This window comes from Chinchilla lanigera, unplaced genomic scaffold (assembly GCF_000276665.1).
Source record: "Chinchilla lanigera isolate Chin_1 unplaced genomic scaffold, ChiLan1.0 scaffold00113, whole genome shotgun sequence".
NCBI lineage: Eukaryota > Metazoa > Chordata > Mammalia > Rodentia > Chinchillidae > Chinchilla > Chinchilla lanigera.
The window spans coordinates 2,106,578-2,127,052 of record NW_004955514.1 but is presented as its reverse complement, the minus strand read 5'-3'; the positions used below and the strand labels follow the sequence as shown (position 1 = coordinate 2,127,052).

Genomic DNA, 20,475 nt, shown 5'->3' with positions numbered 1-20,475 from the left:
AGAAAAACCAAAAAAAAAAAAAAAAAAAAAAAAAAAAAAAAGAATCCCCTCAGAACTCAGCTTGCTCTGCACCACATTCAGGCCTCTCCCGCTCTCTGCGCCTTCCCCCTCAGTCCCTTATCAACCCGGCCAAAGGCTTAGCTTCTGGTGTTATTAATTAGTTAGATCCTACTTATTTTGTGCTCTGTTTTGTTAATTTCTGTTTTCATCCTTATTTCCTTATCCTTAATTTGCATTTATTTTTTCCTACTTTTTTATACTGAATGGTTCCTATGTTTTCAAAGTTTTTTCTAAGATATACACTTAAGGCTTCCAAATTTTCCCTGAAAACCACTTAGAGAACATTCCACTGGTGTTGGTATACACTATCATAATTTCTAAACAATTTGCACTAGAATTTCAATTTTAATTTGTTCCTTGACCCACACATTACTCAGAATTACGATTTTAAACTCCTAAATGGATGGCTCTTATTGTTTATCTTTCGTGACTGTTGTCTGTTCAATCACACGGCTGTTGGTAGATACGATCTGGATGCTATAGTTTCCTTTCTTTGGGTAGATGTCCCACATGCCTGTGAGAAGCTCTGTGCTCACCCGGGTGCCCCGGCTCAAGGTGCTTGAAGCGCGACTTGAGGCTGCACCTGTATTCAGCTCTGCCAAGCTAACCTTTCCTCCTGTCACGCAAACACTCTTAACCTGGGTGTGCTCCCTGTCCCTTGAGCTCTGGTTCCCTCCTGCAGCCTTGTCTTAAGACAGTAAGTGGCCACATAAGAGTCACAAACGCACAACTGCAGCGGTCTGGGAACCCAGTTATCAACTGTCAGGAGGTGTCTGTGGCTTGAGATGAGATTTCCGGGGGAAGCAGCTCAGATACTCTGGAAGTATGACACCTCGACCAGCTCAGACAGCTCTGGAAAGCACCCAGCAGCTCTGAAAGTGGCCCCACCACGCAAAAGCAACTTGAGGACTAGGAATAACCAGCGCTGCCTTGAGACAGCACCGTGAGGGCTACGTCATGCAGAGTCACACAGGCACAAAGCGACAGTAACCGCAGAACAAACGCGGGATCCAGGGATGGACAGGAGGCCAGAGACACAGCCACAGGTGGAAGATGACCTGACACAGGCGCTGTTTCAAGTCTTGCTCCAAACACATCGAGCTGGGACACCTGCTCCATTTTTTTTCACCACATTAAAAAGAAAAGCTCACCCTACACATAAAAATCCATTCCAGGCCAGGTATAGGGGTGCATGCCTGTAACCTCAGCACTCTGAGAGGCTGAAGCAGGAGGATCAAAAGCTCAAGCCCAGCCTAGGCAACTTAATGACTTAGCAAAACCCTGTTTCAAAATAAAAAAATTGGATGTAGCTCAGTGTGAAGGTGCTGGGTTCAACCCAGCACAAAAAAACAAAAGAAAAAGAAAAAAAAACCATACCAGATGCACCTAAAATTTTAAAACAACAATGGTTTTACCTTTATGGTCTTGGGCAGGGCAAAGAATGCTGTAAAAGGACATAAAAAACATTGCTGTAATGGAAATGACCAGTGGGTTATCTAGGAACTGGAGATCTTGAATGAACAGGTTAGCTGTAGAGGGGACCTGCACCCACAAATCCCACATAACATAACCCCAAGTACGGGCTTACCCACCAGCGTGAGTCCACACTTCTGCAGTTTACACTTTCAAATTTCTTTATGAATGAATAAGGAAAGGCAGACAGTCTAACGGAGAAGCAAGCACATTCTCGAAGAGGCCTTCACAGAGAACATCCGAACAGCGAGGACAGTCACAAAGGTCCTCCAGGCCCCACTGCCAGACTGCGAACCCTAGCCGCATGCCGACGCCCACGCGCATGGGGGCAGCTGGAAGGACAGTGAGAGGAGGCGTGCACAGACTGCCCGGAGGACCTGCACGAGCGTGCCAAGCGTGTGTGTGTGTGTGTGTGTGTGTGTGTGTGTGTGAACCAGCCCAGAGGCCATCCCCAGGAGAAAGGTCAGGGAATGGGACACAGCACAAAGAGGCAGCAGCTCGGATGCACAGACAGTGTGTGGCCTAATGCCCAGGAAAAAGCCCCGGCAGCACACAGTGCGCACTGTACCCCAACCAGGCACACCCTGGCCAGGCCTCCCCCGCCAGGTGAGCAGCCACCTCGGGTGTCCAGCCTGTGTCACTGGCACTGTGTCAGCTGCGCGTCAGTGAGGCGCTCTCGGCTGGGCGCGGTGGTGCACACCCGTCATCGCAGCACTCAGGAGCTTGAGGCAGCATGGCCACGAGTCTGTAGCCAGCATGGGTGACACAGCGAGACCCCGCCTCCAAAACAAGAAAAAAGTTCTCACTACTTGGAGAACACTTGTAACAAAAATGTGTCTGAAGTGAACAAAACAGTATGAAATGTGACAGGAAAAGAACAGCCTTTCTAAATTAGTGTCGTTTCATAGAAAGTGTAATTTTGCATAATGATATCAATTAAGTGCTCTAATTAGACACTTGTTATCTACACTCCTTTCCAGATGTTGTCCGCTTGACATATTCACACTGGCTCAGACGGAGCACTGAGGCTTGCCACCACGGCACAGGAAGGCAGCAAGACTGGCGCAGACAGCCCCGCGCCCGTGGGCCCATGGGCAGACACGTTGGACCATGCGTGTGCGCTCCTGTTTGTGCCCTGGCACCTGGAAAGTGAGCAACACACGCAAAATTCACTTAGTGGCTGGAAAGCAGAACGCCGAGGACAGAGACCACGTGCAGTGCCCAGCGGGCAGGAGGGGCAGCAGGTACCCCAGCCACTGCAGGACACAGGCGAGAGCCAGGCGCCTCCCCTCCAGCCACCCTGGCACGTCCTCCTGCCTGTTTGCTCACCTGCACTGCTGGGGATGGAAGTCAGGGCCTGGTGCATGTGAGCCTGGGCTCTGCTCTTAGCCGCAGCCCAACAACATGGTGCACCCTTCAGAGGAAGCCAGCACATGAGTGCGAGCCTGAAAGGTGCCATTCTCAAGCTGTGAGACAGCAGATGAGGTCAGTCTCACAGATTTGGCTACTTTGGCATTTTAAGGCATTTGTATGGAAGCCTTTCCATCATGGGACGAGACAAACCCTGGCACGGAGCTTTTGCTACGAGTGTGGGGATGCCACTGGGAGATTAGCGACAGCCCAGCGGCCCAGCCCAGCCCGCTGCCGGTGCCCTCACTCCCTCACGCACATGCTGCTCCCCAACCTAAGCAGTCAGTGCCCACCTTGCCCTCCAGCCCTGGAGCAACGCACGGCAGGGCAACTGAGCTGACCTGATCACATGTGCAGAACCACTGACGGGCCTCCTCCACTCGCTCCTGCGTCCCGGCTCACATCTCCACCCTGGTCCCCAGGCACAACAGCCTTCGGCAAAGGGTGGCACTCTCACCAGCGTGTGGCACAGAGGGCCCGTCCCTCCCAAATGGCCTGCCTGGGTAGAACTGCAGACGGACCATGCTGTGCCCACAGCACCCTGGCAGGACACGGTGAGGGCTGGAGACACAGCACCAAGCAAGGCCCATGGCAGGCAGCATCAGTGTTGCTTGGCACCACCCTGCCGCATCCCCAGTGCTTCCCCACATGGGGCTGGACAAGCCAAGGGCCCTGGAGATGAGCAAGCCCCATTTCCTGTTCAGCAGCACGGTGAATATGGGGGACTCAAACCGCCTCCTGGGAGAGCAGTGAGGCCACCTCTGACTGGGGAAAGGGCTCCGCTGTGACAGGAGACATCCGCAGAAGACAGGTTCTGATACCTTTATGTCCCAATACTCTGCCCCACAGCTCCTGATGCTCTGGCCTTTCACACCTGAACAGGTAGGTGGCACCTCTGGGACTCCAGAATGAGATGCCACTCATTTACTAGCTGCCCCCAGACCACGGGAAGCCCAGGCACAGGGCGGGGGACAAGACCCGCACCTCCTGGGTTCCGAGGGTGCCTCCCTCTGTGGGAGATGGGAAACCGCTGGAGCCCTCTGGATGAAGGGCTGTTGTGACCCGAGCATTGTTCTGAGGTTCGTAAATCACACCCCACAACTAGCCTAGAAGAACACTGTCCAGAACTCTCTGGAGCTGGCCTCCTCCTGCCACACAGCACCAGAAAGCCAGAATGTAGGGAGCAACCGTGCTCAGGAGGGCCACTGTCGTCAGAGCCTGTCCTTCTCCATGGAAAGAGGAGGACACTCTGGTCCCCTCGTTGTCCCCGGCAGCCCCTCTGCCACACAGGCAAGGGGCCTGCAAGGGTGACTTTCCCCTAAGCTGCAAGGACAGGCAGGGCACAGAGGGCCCAGGCAGTGGAGCCCGTGGGATTTCAGGAGCTGTGGCTGGGTCTAAGAGGCATGCACAGGGCCAGGCCTGCAGTGGCCCCTCTGTGGAGGAAGGCCCCTCTGGGGCCACAGCCACAGGACAGCCTTGGTCACTAGAGGCCAGGGCTGGGCTGAGCGCCCGAGGGAATGAACTCTGAGGCAACCTCGCCCCATGCACTTCTACCCAGCCCCCAGCTCATCTCTTGGTGACACCCCAGCTGTGGTCAGGGGTCTCCCACCAATCTCCCTCACAGAGCCACTGGTGTGTCACCGAACCCAGCTGCACACGTGCCAACCCTGTGCACAGGTCAGTTTAATAACGTGCCTACTTCGCCTCACCCATCAGCTCTGTCGCCTGGATCCCCAGATCCAGCCAAAGAATGCGGGGGCGGTGCAGGTGGAGGGTAGCTCTCTCCTCGCGGAGCCCTCCCCAGCCCTCCGTGTGTGGAAAAGAGACCAGCCCCACGCGAGCCCTCTGCGGTCTCCCCAAGGAGCCCCCGTGTGCCTGGCTCCTGAGGGCAGCAGGAGGAGCTGCGCCCAGATCCCCAGTCCCCTCCAGCACCGCGGCGACGGAGCCAGGGCTGCTGCTCCGGCTACATAAAGGAGGGGCGGGTTCGCCTGCTTCCAGGGTCCTCAGGAGGGGGTGAAGACAAGAGGAGATGAGGGGACCCCACCAACAAACTCTGGCGCCAACACGCCCAAGGTGCACGGCCGTGTTGGGGGAAGGGCATGGTCACTGGCTTTATTCCTTTTGAACCTGTGTTTGCTTGAAAAGAAAATTTGTAATAAAACTACCAATAAAAGCTCTCTGCAAAAATCTTGTTAAACTGGAAAGAAGCGAGCACGTCGGGAGGTGCCTCAGCAGCTCTCCAGCGTGACTCGCGAGCGAACACCGGTGCAGCTTTCAGAGCTGCTTTCGGGCACCGCGTTACCTGGGTCTGGTGTTCACATCCTAACACAAACCACAGAGAGCGGGACCCACCGAACCACGGCCCTCACACGGCCCGGTGCACATCCACACTCCTTGTGCTGCTCAGCAAACATTCAGGAAAGTGCACGGTTAGGCCAGCCTGTTTCTCTGAGAAAAGTCTGAATTCACCCAACAATGCCACAGCACTGTCCTCAAGCTTTTACATTTGCCTTTGTCCTTCCCAATTTTATAGAACATAAATTCACTTGCCGAAAATATCACAGATTATAATGTTCTATATTTTAAAGACGAACACAGTTTAATTCCCCCTAAAAGTCCAAACTCCCCCTGGCCTGTGACAGGGCCCACTGCACCAACCGGCACTTGGAGAGGGCTCCCCAGGCCTGGAGTAGGACAATGACACCAACAATTCTGCCTGGAGCAGGACCCAAATCTCACCCAGCCCAGGGGCCAGCAGGGCATGGGGTGGGCAGGAGGTCCGCTGGCTCCAAGGACAGCCAAAGGTCGTGCTGCACTTCCTGGGCTCTGTGTGCCGCACATCCAGGGACAGACATGCAGGGAGAGGCTGCCTGCACCCTAGGCCCAAAACAGTAGAGCCCCTTCCAGAGCCCAGGGTTAGCAGGGACTGTACAGCTCAGGGCAGGCAGAGGCGGAGGCAGAGGCAGCAGGACCTTGTCTGGATGTGGGAAGGGGCTTTTCAATCAGGCCTGGCCTGCAGCCTACCCATCACCAGGTGTCCAGTGGGACCTCAAGGAGCAGGAACCTGGGAGAGAGGGCCAGCTGGCCTCACAGCCAGGTCTGTCCCCACATGTGGAACAGAGCCGTGCTGAGCACAGGCAGCTTACCTCTGTGCCCCGCAGGCGCGGGGAGACGGCTGCGGCTCGGGACTGTGACCCCCTGAGCCTGTTTTCCCTTCTGTGTCCTACCCAATGTCTCCTTTCAGAACAGTGCCAAGCACGGCTGCCCACGACTTGCAGATAAGCAGGAGCCTGGGAGGGGCTGTGGGCTCCTCTGTCCTCCGCCCACGGGGCACGGGGAGGGGAGGGCCACAGGACAGTCTCCTGCCACGCTTATGAGAACCTGACCAAGGGGGTGAAGCCAAGCAGAGACGTTTAGGAAGAAATGGTGGCCAGGTTTTGTGTGGCCCACCCAGCAAGGATGGGGACAACCGAAACCTGAGCCCCTCACACGCCCGGAAGGGCAGGCCAGTGTCCAAACCTGATTCCCATCAGCGGGTTCTCCCAAGGCTGACTGATTAGTTTGCTGACGACATTTCACAGCTAAAAGGAAAGCGTCTCCAAAGGCCACTGACCTAACCCGAGGCGCTGCCAGGGGCCACACAGCAGGTCTAGTCACCTGAGGAATAGAGAGCGCTGGAGCAGTCACTGCATTTGGCCCTGGCCCTGACGTCACCAGGACCAGCCTGGCCCAGGGGGGTTGACCCGCAGGGACACAGGTAAACAGTGGAAAGGCCTGGCTGCAGGCAGTGGTGAGCTTGGAACTGGGTGAGAGGAGCTCACCGACAGCCAGAGTCGGGGCAAGGCCAGGCTCCGAGCAGGTGGAGGGGGCTGCAGCCCTGGGGGAGCAGAGGAGATGAAGGACGGAGCAGGCAGAGGCCGGGTCTGCGTGGAGGATCACGGAAGGGCACGGGGGCACAGGGTGGAGTTGGGGCAGCGCCAAGATGTCCAACCGAAGACATGGGAACAGGAGGCTGCAGGGCCACAGGCCTGGAGGGACACGGAAGACAGGGCTGGCCAGCATGGAGAGTGCAGGAAGAAGGGTCTCTCGGGCACGCTGCGGAGCCCCAAAGCCATGCCCACTTGCAGACCCGCCCATCACAGGGGACTTGTGCCTGTGGCGCTCCTTGCTGGTGTCTGTACTCCTCAACTCTGGAAGATGCCTCCTGTCCCGGGAGAGCCACGACCACCCCAGACACCTTTCTCTGGCTCATCATGGGTCAGTCACTGCAGGAGCGGCGGCTCGGAGTGCTGTCCTTAGAGGGGCTTCGCCTGTCACGGTGGTGACTGGTAGGCTGCTGGGGCTCACACTTCTATCGGCTGTCCCGCTGTCTGGGTGGGGTCTTTCAACAGAAAACAAGATGGGGTCCCACACCTGGCCTGACAGGTAACCCCAGCTGGCCGAGGGCTGGGAGGTCCATTGGCATGCTCAGATGACGCTGGGGCAGGTTTTCTCTGTGCTTGTCCCTGTTGCCAGTCTCCTGAGGTGGGAGGTAACCCTGAAACTTGCCCAGTGATGTGGGAAACCTTGCAAGAACAAGGACCAAGGGCTTGGGAGTTGAGGGAGGGGACCCTGTGAAACTGAGCTCCAGCAGGCACCTGACCCCACCCGCCAGCCACCTGAACACGCCCAGGACCAGCAGGCGCCCTCCTGCTTGGCAGCGGGGAGGCCACCCTTTCCTGCACATACATACACATATTTACTTCTTTATTTATCCTGCAGGGCTAGGAAGAAACACAGGGCCTCGAGCACACCAGGAGAGCGCTCGCTCTACCGCTGAGCTATGCCCTGGCAGACTTGTACTGCTCCCCAACAACTTACATCCGCCGGTGACCGCCCAGGAGCCAGTCATGGGGAAGTCTCTCAAAGCTCAGACATTCTCCCCTCGTGGAGCCAGAACCTGCACCCTCAGCCCCTGGCCCAGGGGAACAGACATGGTGACAGCGATGGCCAAAAGCCACAGAGCGGGCGGGGAGGGTGTGTAGTGGAGCATGCTGAGTGGTGTGGTGACAGCGAAGGAGTCAAGTCACCTCAGGGGCTCGGGCAGACAGTGAGCACCCCTCGTCACAGAGAGCACAGGACATGAGGTCAGGGTGGGGGCTGGGGACGGGCTGCTCCCAAGCTGTCAGGCCCTGCTGGCCTGCAAGGTGCACTTTCCCACCGAGGTGGCCAGGCTGAAGCTCCCGCCTGTGGAGGCCTCGGGTGGCTGTCCACAAGACGACAGAGCCCCACGGTGTGGAAACATCCAGTTCCCACCCAGCCCCTCAAAGAGCACCTGGGCGCACGGGGGCCCGGACAGCGCCAGTGCCCACAGAGCTTCGGGGCAGGAGCTGTGCTCCTCCAGGCCTAAGCCCAGGGTGGGTGACCTCACGTGGTCAGCATCCCCTCCTGCATGCACAATGGCAGGTAATATACAGACCCCCCAGAATCAACACGGACATTAGGCCAGATAACCACTGCGTGTGCGCATGTGTGTGGCACTAGGGGTTGAGCCCAGGGCTTTCACACAGAGCTCCAGCCCTTTTTAAAATTTTTATTTCATTCTATTCTACTTTTCGAGAGAGGGCACAGGCTGAACTCAACTTTTGCTCCTTCTGCCTCCAAGTGCTGGGATTTCAGGAGTGCACTACCACACCCAGCCCAGAGAATTTTCCTTTTACTCTTCTAATCAGAAAAGAACGAACTGGAAAAACAGTAAAAGTGAAAAGTGACTGAATAAAACCTACACGGCCGTGTGGAATGGCTCCGTCTACCCTCCCTGACTCCCTACTGAGGCCGGCCTGGGCCAGGAAGAGAGCCACTCCGCAGCAGCCCCGGGGTCCCAGCGGAGGCGGGAGGAATGGAAAGCCCCAGAGGCAGAGGAACCCCTGCCAAGGCACCACTTCCTCAGAAGGGGCACGGGGAGCTGGAGGGGCTGGGAGGCAACCTGACAAAGCAGAGCACTCTGCAGAGGTGAACAAAGACCGTGTGTGACCAGGGGGGCCGAGGGTGTAGCTCAGGGGTTACACGGCTTGCCTAGTTCTGACCCCCAGCAATGCAAAAGAACAAGAAGATAAGATGATGCATGATTAGGGAAATCTCTTAGGTGTATACACTTCCTGGGAAAATGAATGCCTTCCACCAGAAAGGAGAAGTCGGAACACAGCGGCCAGGAAGTCTGAGCAGAACTCAGCTGCCCTGGCTTCCATCCCAGGCTGGGCAATGCTGCCGATTTCCCACATTAAGGAAGTTTCTCTGCTCCCAGCTTAGGGCCGATTAAATGACAGGACCGTCCCTGCAATAACACAGGAAACATAACGCCTTTCACCCACCAGCCTCTGACCCGTGCCGGACTCCAACCTCCGGGATTAGCGCATGTGTAATTCAACACGCACTCCTCGCACTTCCCACGGCCACTCTGCCAGGTGACAGCAGCCCTTTGTATGGCCAGGGACTGAGGTCGTGGGCAGCTGGAGACAACAGGAAGTTCCCAGAAGACCACACTCAGCTCCTCTGTAACTCACAGTGACAGAGGACGGCCTCAACCCCGTGCCTGGCCGGCCCCAGCAGCTCTCGCTGTCGTTGGCCCCAGCACAGGAAGGAAAACAATGCAGATGCTGTCAGAGACATCAGCAACCCCCCTCCCAGAAGGCAGACACAGGTGGGGACAAAGCAGCAAACCCCGGAGCGTAAGGACTACAGAAAGCAAGGTGTATTTGGATGTTAAAGAAAAATCACTGAACTAAAACGACAGGTTACATCAGAGGAATATTAGGTGGAACAAGACACATCTGGCTACTTCCTTTTTCAATCAGTCCCATTAAAAGAATCCCCGTGCACAGTCATGTAAAGACAGAAAGTCCCGGGGCCTCTGCACCCCACACGCTCAGCGCCCCCACTCCACTCTTCCAAAGAAGGAGACCTAGCAGCGAGTGTCTCACCCACATTTCCAGAATTGCTCAAATTCAGCAAGAGCTTTGAAATCTTAACTGGCCGGTTTAAAAGCTGGTTGTACAAGGGAACGGCAAGCGTGTTTCAACTTGTTGCACACAAGTATGCAGCAGTGTGCCTGGTGCCCAGCCACTTGGGCCTTCTGTCGCCATTTCTCTGCTCAGAAGCTTCTGGGGCACACACCGAGGCCACCTCAAAGCACCCCAAACCCACCCGCTGAGACCCACCCTCACAGGGACAGACAGAGGCAAGCACACATCTTTCATGCAAGTGTCGGATGGCAAAGACAGTCCCAACACTTGTAAATTTCATTAAAAATAATAAAAATATACATTAGAAGTTGTGACTTACCCCCATCAGACACAGTTGCAGACTGAAAGAAAAGAGAGAGAGACATGAGTTAATTAGACCTCATGACAACCAGGAAGCAGCACGGTCCATGGAGGCCACGGGACGCGGTGGCTGGGACGGATCCCCACAGGTGTCTGAGGGAGCCAGAGGCTGAGTGAGCCTGGCTCCCAGTTCCTGAGCCAACCCCGCCCGCCGGGCCGCCGGCAAGGAGGAAGTCACCGTCACTTTCATGTGAAAAGAATCCCAGTGTGCCTGACATCACGGCCTTGGAAAGAGCTCTGTGACTCAGGGACCCTGTGAGCTTGTGGGTCCTGAAGTGCCCATCGGCCTCCAGGTGACCTCTGCACGGCACGGGCGCCCACGCCAGCACTGCCCCACTCAGCGCCCACCCCCCGCCCCCAGGGCTGGACCTGTGCCTCAGAGGGAGAAAGCGCAAGCTGCTGCTGGGAAAGTGGCACCCTAGCTGCCCCCAGAGGTGGGAGGGGGCTCCGGGCCTCCACAGTGGGCACTGGGCAGAGCCTGAAGCTCACGAGACAGCAGCCCCGTGGGAAACCTGGCCTCCAGAGTGGGCGGGTGTGGCCGGGATACTGAGCTGGTCTGAGGACGGCGTGGGATCTAGGCACAGGAAGAGTGCCCAGAACAGTGGCCGCCAGTCGTCAGGGAGGCACAGTGATCCTGGACCAGGACCCAGAGGGGCAGGAATCTGAACAGCCAGGCCAAGGCAGGCGGGCAAGCTAGGGGCGTGGGCAAAGGGCACCAGGGGCCCCCAGGAGGAGAGGAGCGGAGGGCACAGGAGGAGCAGGCCTGGCCCAGGCTTGGTCCTAATTGGAAGGGCAGCGTGGGCCAAGGGACTGAGGCGGTGCCTGGTGTCCCGTCAGCATGGCCCACACTGCCCTCGCACCCTCAGCTCCCACAGCACACTCTCTGGTTGGCCTGGAGCAGCCTCCTGAGCCAGGCCACCTCGCAGGGAGACTGGCACTCAGGGCCTCTCCTTGGTCCAGGGAACAGGCGGGCAGAGCCCGGCCCAGAAGGAGAGCCAGGCTGCCACCTGGCCACCTCCTTCAGCCTGGCCACCCCGAGCCACAGAGGCCGTCAGGGGCTTAAGACTGCTCTGCTCCAAATGCAAACAACTGAGGCCAGAGGAGCCCCCATGCTCCCCAGAGGAGGCAGGTGACCACGAGAAGGGAGCCACAGCACAAGGCACCGCCACCTCCCGGGGAGCCAAGGCGCACGGAAGGCGTGAAGTGTGAGGCAGAGTACGTGCCCCCTCTCGCGCTTCCCCCCCCACTGCAAACCCTGCCCTCCCCAGGGGCCATGCCCAGAGGCCAGCCTTCTCCCGTCCTGACAGCTGCTGCTTCAAGCCGCCCTGGGCCCAGCCAGCGCCCTGCACCTGGGCCACAGCGGCACGTATCCAGGGTGTTCACCTCCTCAGACCCCGCACAAGCTCCTGCCCCCCACGACGAACGTGCTCTTAGTATACATGTGCTCTGCAAATGGAAAAGGAAAGGGATCCCCTGAGAGATGACAGGGGCGACCCACAAGCCCCGCCCACAGCAGAGCGCTGAAGGTGGAGACGCCGTCAACGCTGCAGGCCGGGCCTCGGAGGCAGGGAAGCCCTGCCTAGGACTTGCTCAGCTCCCGAGGGAACCATCACAGGCGAGAGCAAGTGGAAGCAGCAGCACAGCCTCTGACGCCATGGAGCGTCAAACACCAGGGTGCCATGAAAAAACCAGCCGGCTGTGAGAGGCAGCAGAGTGCGGCCAGAGCCGGGACTGTGGAAGCTGAGACTCAGCGGACAGGCTCAGCAGTTGAGCGGGGAGCTGACAGCCCGGAACACAGCGGCCAGCAGCCCTCTGAGGCTGGTCCTCGACCACACAGGAAGCACACAGACGGTGCCCTGGGGAGCCCTCGGCCACCTTGGGGACCTGCAAGAGGCTCCTGGGTTCCCGCTGAGAGGGCTCCCGCTGGAACCGCTCAAACCACGAAAACATGTGCCACACAGTCACCACGAAGCCAGGCCACAGGCCGCCCTCAGGATCCCAGGCCCGCTCACAGTTCCAAGTCCCAGCCAGAGACAGGTGGGGACAAACTTCAGCACTCCCTGGGCACAGAACCACACATCCATCCAAGTTCACGCTGTCAGAGAGACAGGGACAGCTTTTCCCACCGAAGTTAATTTTCACGAAAATGATTTACAACTACCAGGACCCTCTTGCTTCTGTCTGAAGCCCGCGGGGTGGCGGCCGTGTGCACTCCCCACGTGTGGCTCCCTGGTCAGCTGTGCCTGTGACAAGGCCATGAAAGCCACTGAGGGACACCCTGGAGGGGCTGCGTCCTAACGGCTGGAGAGAGCACTGACACTACCTCAGGCACAGGGGCAGCAGAGGGGTTGGGGGCAGTACTGGCCAGGAGCACCCTGCTCACTGGGCACTGCAGCCAGGTTGGGGGCTTGGCGGGTTACCCCCGAGTCACTCCTGTCACCTGGGGATCAATGGCACGCCTAGTTCTGACCCAACTGCCCTTTTCCTAGACCAGGTTTGCATTTTCTGAGCACAGCCTGCTGACAGAGGAGGAAGCAACCCCAAATGCCAAAGACTCAGAAATTCCCCGGCACCACCCGTGGGCAGGACTCCTGCAGGGCACAGTGACTTTTTAAGTGTGATTTCCAGCACATTCACCTCCTGCGAAGGGGGGCGACCACTCATGCGGTGCTGGCACACACCCAGGCAGCGCTCGAGAGCATGTCACCACTTTATGATTCTCAGAAGAACCAGTTAGCACTGTGTCTGCGCTGCTCAGGGGACAGTCGGGGGGGCCCCGAGGGGCAGGGCACAGGGACCCCTGGAGAGTCTGTCTTCCGTGGAAGAGGTACAACTCACCAAAGTCCTGCCGCCAATGTCAGGGACACTGTCTGGGAGAAATAATGCAAAGCGTAAAGCATGATCGCAAACATGGAGCTTTTTAAGAATTTGTAAAACGTGGAAAAACACTTGGTTACTACACAGACTAACGGTCCACGAAGGAACCACATCGAACGTCAGCGCAGCCACTGCCTTCGGACAGGTGGTACCGGCTTTCTGTTGACAGGTCCAAGCCCTCTTTATCTGAGGTGTGTGGCGTGCCGCTGTGACGGCGCCACTGTGGAATGAGTGCAGCCTATGAGGCGCCACCTGCTCCCTGTGCGGGGACCAGAGACCCCGGCCACTGCTGTGGGAAGCAGCATGGAAGGGGCCTTGGAAACTGTAATACAGACCCAGCCATCCCGGCCATCCACAGCCAGTGGAATAAAGTCAGCATCTCACAGCATCTCTGGGACCGCAGCAAGTCACACCCCTCAGCCACCAGGTGTGCTGACAGCTGTGCGCACTGACAGCTGGGTACTAGGTAAGGACAGCATGGTGCCCACACCGCGTGGTGAAGACAGGCAGATCTGCTCATCAGTGACAACACGGATGAGCACGCTGTGCTGCGTGACAGCAGCCGGATAGACAAAGGCCAGAGCACCGAGCCCTTGCACGCAGAGCCTAGGAAAGGGAGCTCATGGAAGCAGAGTGGAGGGTCGCAGCTGGGCGGGGGGTGGGGGGCAGAGGCTATGGTTGGTTCCAAGTGGCGCAGGTCCTTGAGGGCTCTCAGGCAGCATGTGACTGTAGTTGGTGTCACTGCGTCAGGTCTTGGTGCGGTGCGGAGGGTGGCCTGCCTCTACACACCAGGCTGCAAGCTCAGCCCGCTGCGCAGTTATCCCGACTGTGGGCGCCATCAAGTCAGCAAGGCAGGTCAGGACCAGCATTTGTGAGAGCTGAAATAAATTGAGGTGTGGCAGTGCACACCTGTATTTCCAACACTCTAGGAGGCTGAGGCAGGATGATCACTAGTTTGAACCCAGCCTGAGCAATCTAGTGACACAGCAAGTCCTTGTCTCAAAATAAAAAGTAAAAAACTGGCTGGGAGGTGTAGCTCAGTGCAAGGCTCTGGATTCAATCCCCAGTAGTGAAAAGAAATGGAAAAAAAGCTAAAATACAGGAAAAACTAACACGAAAGTTAAGGTTGAAGTACATCCCAGGGTCTGGACTGTCCTCAGCCCCTACTTCCAAGCTGTGCATCTGTGTCCTTGCACACCTGTGTGCACGCACGTGTGCACAGCTCCGTGCACCGGGTCCTCCAGGTTGGCACATCCCACCATGGCGGCAGCAGCCCAAGGACTCCCGGCCGCTGCAGGCCCTGCAGTCGGCCTCCTCCTCCCACGCCCGCCACTCACCTGCAGCCTCACCTGTCAGCAGGCTACAGGCCCGGTGCCGCCGCCGCGCCCTCTGGGAAGCCCTCCCTGCTGTCCTCGCCAGGCCCAGTCATGGGGAACAAGCCCCGCCACAGGCGGGACAACTGTCCCTGCAGAGCAGCTCAGGCTCCCCGCGCTGGGGACCTGGAGAGGTCGCACCAAAGACATCACGGGGGCCTGGGCAGAGGACTGCGCTGTGTGGCCCATCTGGCACCACGTCACCCAGTGTTTCAGCCCAGCACCCACAGTGCCACCAGCTCTTCCATTCACACACGGCACACACACACACTCTCTTTTCTTCTTGTAGCGCTAGGAGTGTACCTGCGTCCTTCACACTGAGCAACCCAGTGCTTTAAGCTTTTTATTTTGAGACAGGGTCCACTAAGCTGCCCAAGCTGGCCTGGAACTTCCCATCCTCCTGCCTCAGTCTCCCAAGAAGCTGGGATCACAGGTGTGTGCCACCACACCTGGCACACAGTTCCTTTCTAACATGTAACAGGACACCGGCGAAGGCGGCGGCTCCGCACAGAAGACCTTCTGTGAGTCAAGAGGGCAAGCACTGTAACAGCGGGCCCGCACCAGCACGCCCCCTCCCAGCCGCCGTAGGAAGCGCGTCAGGGTGAGCAGGAGTTGGTTCTGCATGGCACAGGGTCACTGTGACCAGCCCAGGAAGGGAAACAGCGGCACTCAGAAGTGAAGCTGGGCCTGTTCTTAAGGTGTGTGTGTATCTGTGTGCACATGCATGTGTGTGTGGGTGTGCATGTGTGTGTACCCACGTGGGTGTGTAGATGTGCACGTGCATGCCAAAGGTCTTTGCAACCTTCAACAAGATCAGAAGGAATGGAGTCACGGCAAAACCCACACTGACGCCTCTTCCAAGGAATGTCATCACACTTGCGCCTCTCGGTGTGCGAAGCCCAGGGAACTCACCTGGATCTCAGGTCCAGAGGGGCACTGTGACACTCGGCACAGAGCTTGGCATGACACTGACTTCACAGCGCCGGTTCGGGCCGCAGTTAGTGCTCAGCTGGAGCCAGGGCTGCAGTCCTCTCCCTGCTACCTGCCCCATTCAAGGGGACAAGGGTCCACAGACAGACAGGGCAGCTGCGACTCGAAGCCCAGCACAACACAAACCACCCGCAGGATGGGGCTCACAGAAGCAGCGGCTCCTGTGGTCTCCCCGAGGGAGCCCCACCCAGGGAGACGGCTCCCAGCACTCAGCCTCTGCACCATCAGATCCTGGGGCGGAAGCCCTGCCATAAGGCTGGCCTCCTGCCTCCCTCACAGCGGCACTGGCTGGGTCCATGCAGGACCCCAGGCTCTTGTGGTAGTGGGGTGCAGGGACTCACAAGCTGAGGGTGCCCCGACCCACACACAAAACGTCACTGTGCACCTACATGCAACATGCCAGGCCCTCGCTGAGATGCCCGACACATAGCCAGTGCTCATGGCAGCCCAGCTCAGCAACCCTGTCCAAGGAGGCTGGGGCACAGGGGACAGGGGTGCCGCCAGAGGCCCACAGCCTCTGGGCGCAGGACTGGCATCGGAGCGAAGTGGGGCAACAGGGCACGAGTCAAGTCAGGGACAGGTCTGAGGTCAGGGCCATGGGATGCAGATGGACACTGCCAGTGAGGTCAGGCAGAAACCAGAGGACAGGCTGTCACTTCCTGCGATGGAATGGATGAGAAGGTGGGCAGGTGACCGACTGAGGCCTGAGGGACAGCAGGGGCACGGGGAGGGCCTGGACCCGGCAGGGGGGTAGCACGCAAGTGACTCCAGCTCAGGGCTGGCCCAGGTCTGTGCTGACAGCACGTGGGCAGTTGGGGTGCCGCCCCAGGGTGGGCCTGGCAGCAGCCTTGGGCTCAGCCTGAGCACAGGGGGTACCGGGAGCAGTGGTTGGTGACAGAGGAGCTCAGTTCCTTTGGGCTGAAAAAGAGAAACCCAATCACATGCACAGACTCGAAGCCTGCAGAGGCTCCAGAGCACCAGGCAGACGTCCTTAGGCTCGTCACCCTGGAAGGCCACTGGCCTCCTCCTCTCACCCCCACAGCCACCCCCAGCCACAGCGCCACTACAGCCCCCACGTAGAGTCCATGCCGTCCACCCCACTGCCCCTAGCCTTGGCCCTCACACCAGAGGAGCACCCAGCTCCCGACGGCTCACACATCCTCAGCCATCCATGAGGGAGCAGAAGGTGGAAAGTTCCACCAGTGGGCACAGGGCGGGCTCGGGCTAGCGTGGCCAGAGCGTCACAGGCAGTGCCCAGCGCCTCCCACACCTGCCCCCTCCTCCTTACCCTTTCACTTCCCCGGCCTCCCTGACACCAAGGTCAGTCTCCCCACAGCCCAAGCTCCTCCTTCGTCTCCTCCTGCGTCTGGGCCTGACTCCAGCCTCCAGGGCCAGCCACAAGGTCCCGGCCAACGCCCGCCAAACACTGGGCTCCATGCTGCCCAGGAAAGCATGGTGGCTTTCGATTTTAAACGATAATCTTAATTTTACTGATCAGAACCCAGCATGTGAGGAGTCACAAGCACCGCCTCACCTCAGCTGCCCCCGGTCCTTCCCAATCCCTGGGAAGTCATGACGGAGGACATGAGGGGACACTCCCTCGAGAGTACACGGCCCAACGTCCGACACGGCGAGGAGGCAAGGGTGACGGAAGCACCGTACCGACACACGACCCCCACCACGGCACCAACTGCAGGGCCAGTGCTGCCCCTGGATCTGCAGGTGAGGACTGGAGCCCAGGGGGGCAAAGGAGCCCCTGTGCCAGCCGTGACCCTGCTTACTGTGGACCTTGAGCTCTGTGGAGCCCAGTCACCCAGGGCATGGTCCGATCACACCAGTGGGGCTCCCAAGGAGGCAGCCACACAGCCTGGGGCGGGGGGTCCTGATGATTCGTCTTTCTTTTGGGCGGTGAGCTTTACTATCTCCTGAGCGGGATCTTCCTAGTGCCCAAGAGTGTGACACCCAGCTGGCGTGGTTTACACACACGACGGTTCTTCTTCTGGCCCATGTTCGTGTTCAGCCCACATCAGATGGGGAAGCTGCGGTCAGTGTCCCTGGCCACCGGGCCTTGTGTGCTCCTGGGGACAGTCCCACTGGAGGAAGGCTCAGGACCAGGCCCAGGAAGTCGGGCATCTCTGCACTTGGGTGCTGGGGGCTGTGACCTGGGGCACCTGCACCCCCAGCAGCAGGCGAGCAAGGCTGAGCTCAGTGACGTGTGCACTGCTCGGGGCCCTGGCTCTTCCACACCCCCACTTTAGAGACCAGCAAGGTGCAGCTCAGAGGAAGGGAGGGGAAACTCGTGGGGACCTGGAGCTGGCCTGTGAGGAGTGGGCTGTGGAACAGGGTCCCTCTGCCCCGCTTCCCTGCCCCTACAGCTGCGCGAGCCCTGCTGGGACCAGTGCAGGGCCCTTCCCTGTGGTCCATGCAGGGTGGGCTGGGGGCAGCGACCAGCCTCCTGGCACGGCATGGAAGCAGACCATGAGAGCTGCTCACAGCCTGCCCGGAATGGAAGACCACGTCAACCAGGCTCTCACACACATGAACAACGTCCTTGCTGGTTTCAGCATTTGCTGGCTGAGAAGTCAGTCCGGACCACAGGAAAATACAAAGGCTGTTTTCAGTAGCTTTGTTTGTTTTGTTTTGTTTCTTTTCAGAATAAAAAACAAAATTGTGTGTAACCTGCCTTCACATAGTGTTAAGTGAAAGTGGGTGCAGACAGCTGCGGGGCCAGGGCGGCCCCACCCTCGGTCTCCGCCCACCTGGTCTGAGAGGACTGGCAGGAGCACCCCGCCAGCGCTGTTCCCCACCCTGTCTGCCCAGCTCCCACCCACAGAGGGAGCCGCTTACTCTCAACACCCAAAGCCGCTGTCCCCGAACTCCCAGCTTCTCGTCAGCTCTCTGCAGCAGAGCTGAACTAGACATGCAGGAAACAGGACGACTCCGCAACTGCCAGAGCAGCATGCACTTAAGACGGGCGCCCCGGAGCCACGCGTGACCCCCGTCAGCATGTAATCTAAACTTGACTTTATTTTACACCAACACAACTCCGCCACAAAAGGAAAATGAAAATTATCCTTTGCTCTTTTTACTTTTAAACTATTAACTATGATTCTAGGCATTACATATGGATGCACATGCACCAGAACCAACTCATTACATTTAAAACTGGAAACTCTCAGTAGTAACTCCGAATGTTGTTGGTCTGAACGTATTATCTAGCTGAAAAGTAATATTTCAACCAAATCACCTCAGACCTTTACAACCTGTCAGAATGGCTACAGCACAGGAAAGCAGAATGTGGGTGCTTTCCAGGGCCTGGGCTCCCAAGGGCGAGGTGGAACCTGGGACTTGACCCAGCCCCACAGCCCTGCGCTGGGCCTGGCGCCACGGTCCCACAGCCGGCACTGACTGCTGCTTGCTCCCAGCCCCAGAGCTCAGACGCGGGGAAGCACTCGGAATCCCAGCGCGCCCCCCACCAGGCGGTTGGAGCAGCCACCAGCCTTCCGAAAGCAGGCTGTGGAGCGCAGCCAGTACTGCGGTGACTCACCTGCTGCTCCTGGCAAGCGTCCGTTTCATTCAATGACCCTTCTTCCAAATTCATCTTAAGACAAGAAAGCTGGGGTACCGCACCAGGCGCCCAGATCTAAAGCGCACCCTCCGACGCCACGGCATGCCTGTGCGTGTCAGCAAAGTCCGGGCGCCTCCACCAGCTTCCATGTGCTCCTTCGTCACCCATAGCAACACGACACGAAGGAAGCTGTGGTCAGCCGGGGACTCAGACTCGTTCCCAATCGTCTCATACACAGAAAACAAGCCGTTTATATAAATCACGCTGTGAGATCATTTTTAAAGTATTTCCTCTACCAAATCACAAGAATAACACTTCAGCTGATAGGGGCAATTTCTCAGTCAGCACAGCAGCTGCAGGGAATTTGTTTTTGAGCAGCGTGGTGTGGTTCGCAACCTTAATTACAGTTGCACAGAGCTATTCTGGGCCTGCTCCATCTGCACGCGCCTCCTCCGTGGCAGCCAGCGGGACCTGGCACAGTCCTGAAACCCTCCACGTCGTCCCCGGCATCTGAACAACCTGAGAGGGAGGGACTGCGACGGTCCCGGCTTGCACAAGGAAGAAGGAAAGAGAAGGCGGTGGCTTCTACAGCCTGGGGTCGCTTGACTCCTGTGAACACTGGGGACCCCAGCACTGCCAGCCCCCTTGACAACACTGGGCAGCAGGGGCCATCTGAGGGGCTCTGGGTACTCCAGATTGCTGGGGGGCCACCAGCTGGCAACACGCTGGGCTTTTCTGAGGGAGAACTGCCCGATCTTGAGCTGGACACCCCACCAGCAGAACCCAAGGGGTGGCATGGGTCGATTTACACTGTGACAGGCAGTGCCTCCTGCCAGGGTGCAGGCCACAGACCAAGGGGGCATCACCCTTCTCAGAGGCCTGGCACCAGCAGTGGAGGACAGAGCCAGTGCCACCTCCACCAAGCACCCCAGGGAGGGGGCGGGGAGGGATTGGGACTTTCAGGGGAGACACCAGGGAGCCGCTCTCTGCAGCTCTCGGGCCCCAGGAGGACAGGGCAGGAAGGACCAGGCAACCACTGTCCCCTACTCAGCTAGCCCTGTTGAAGGTGGCACTGCCTCTGCCCTCACCGCTTCGGAAGCAGTGGCTACACTGTGGCCTGCCATGGCCTCAGCTCCTGTCCTTGGCAGGGCCTGCCCATGCACTGGTCTGAGCCACACCCAAGACAGGGAGACAGGCATTGGGGATACACGCACACGCCTGGCTGCTGGCCCCAGACAAGCCCGGTACACCTCCCGCCCAGCAGGCCACCCCAGGAGCGGGCTCTGACGGCCCGCACTGATGCCCTCCGAGGAGGCTCCACCACCACGGCCCCTTCCATCCTCACACACACACTCTCACAGGA

The 20,475-nt window shown here is 58.4% G+C and overlaps 1 protein-coding gene across 1 annotated transcript in view; it reads right to left on the bottom strand.

The window, feature by feature from the left end:
* The window catches only part of Rgs12 (regulator of G-protein signaling 12), a gene marked incomplete in the record, with an annotated part of 72,840 nt that overhangs the window by 27,362 nt on the left and 25,003 nt on the right, over positions 1 to 20,475 (bottom strand). The window contains 1 exon segment of the mRNA XM_013506795.1: positions 10,264 to 10,285. Coding sequence (XP_013362249.1) covers positions 10,264 to 10,285 — 22 coding nt within the window.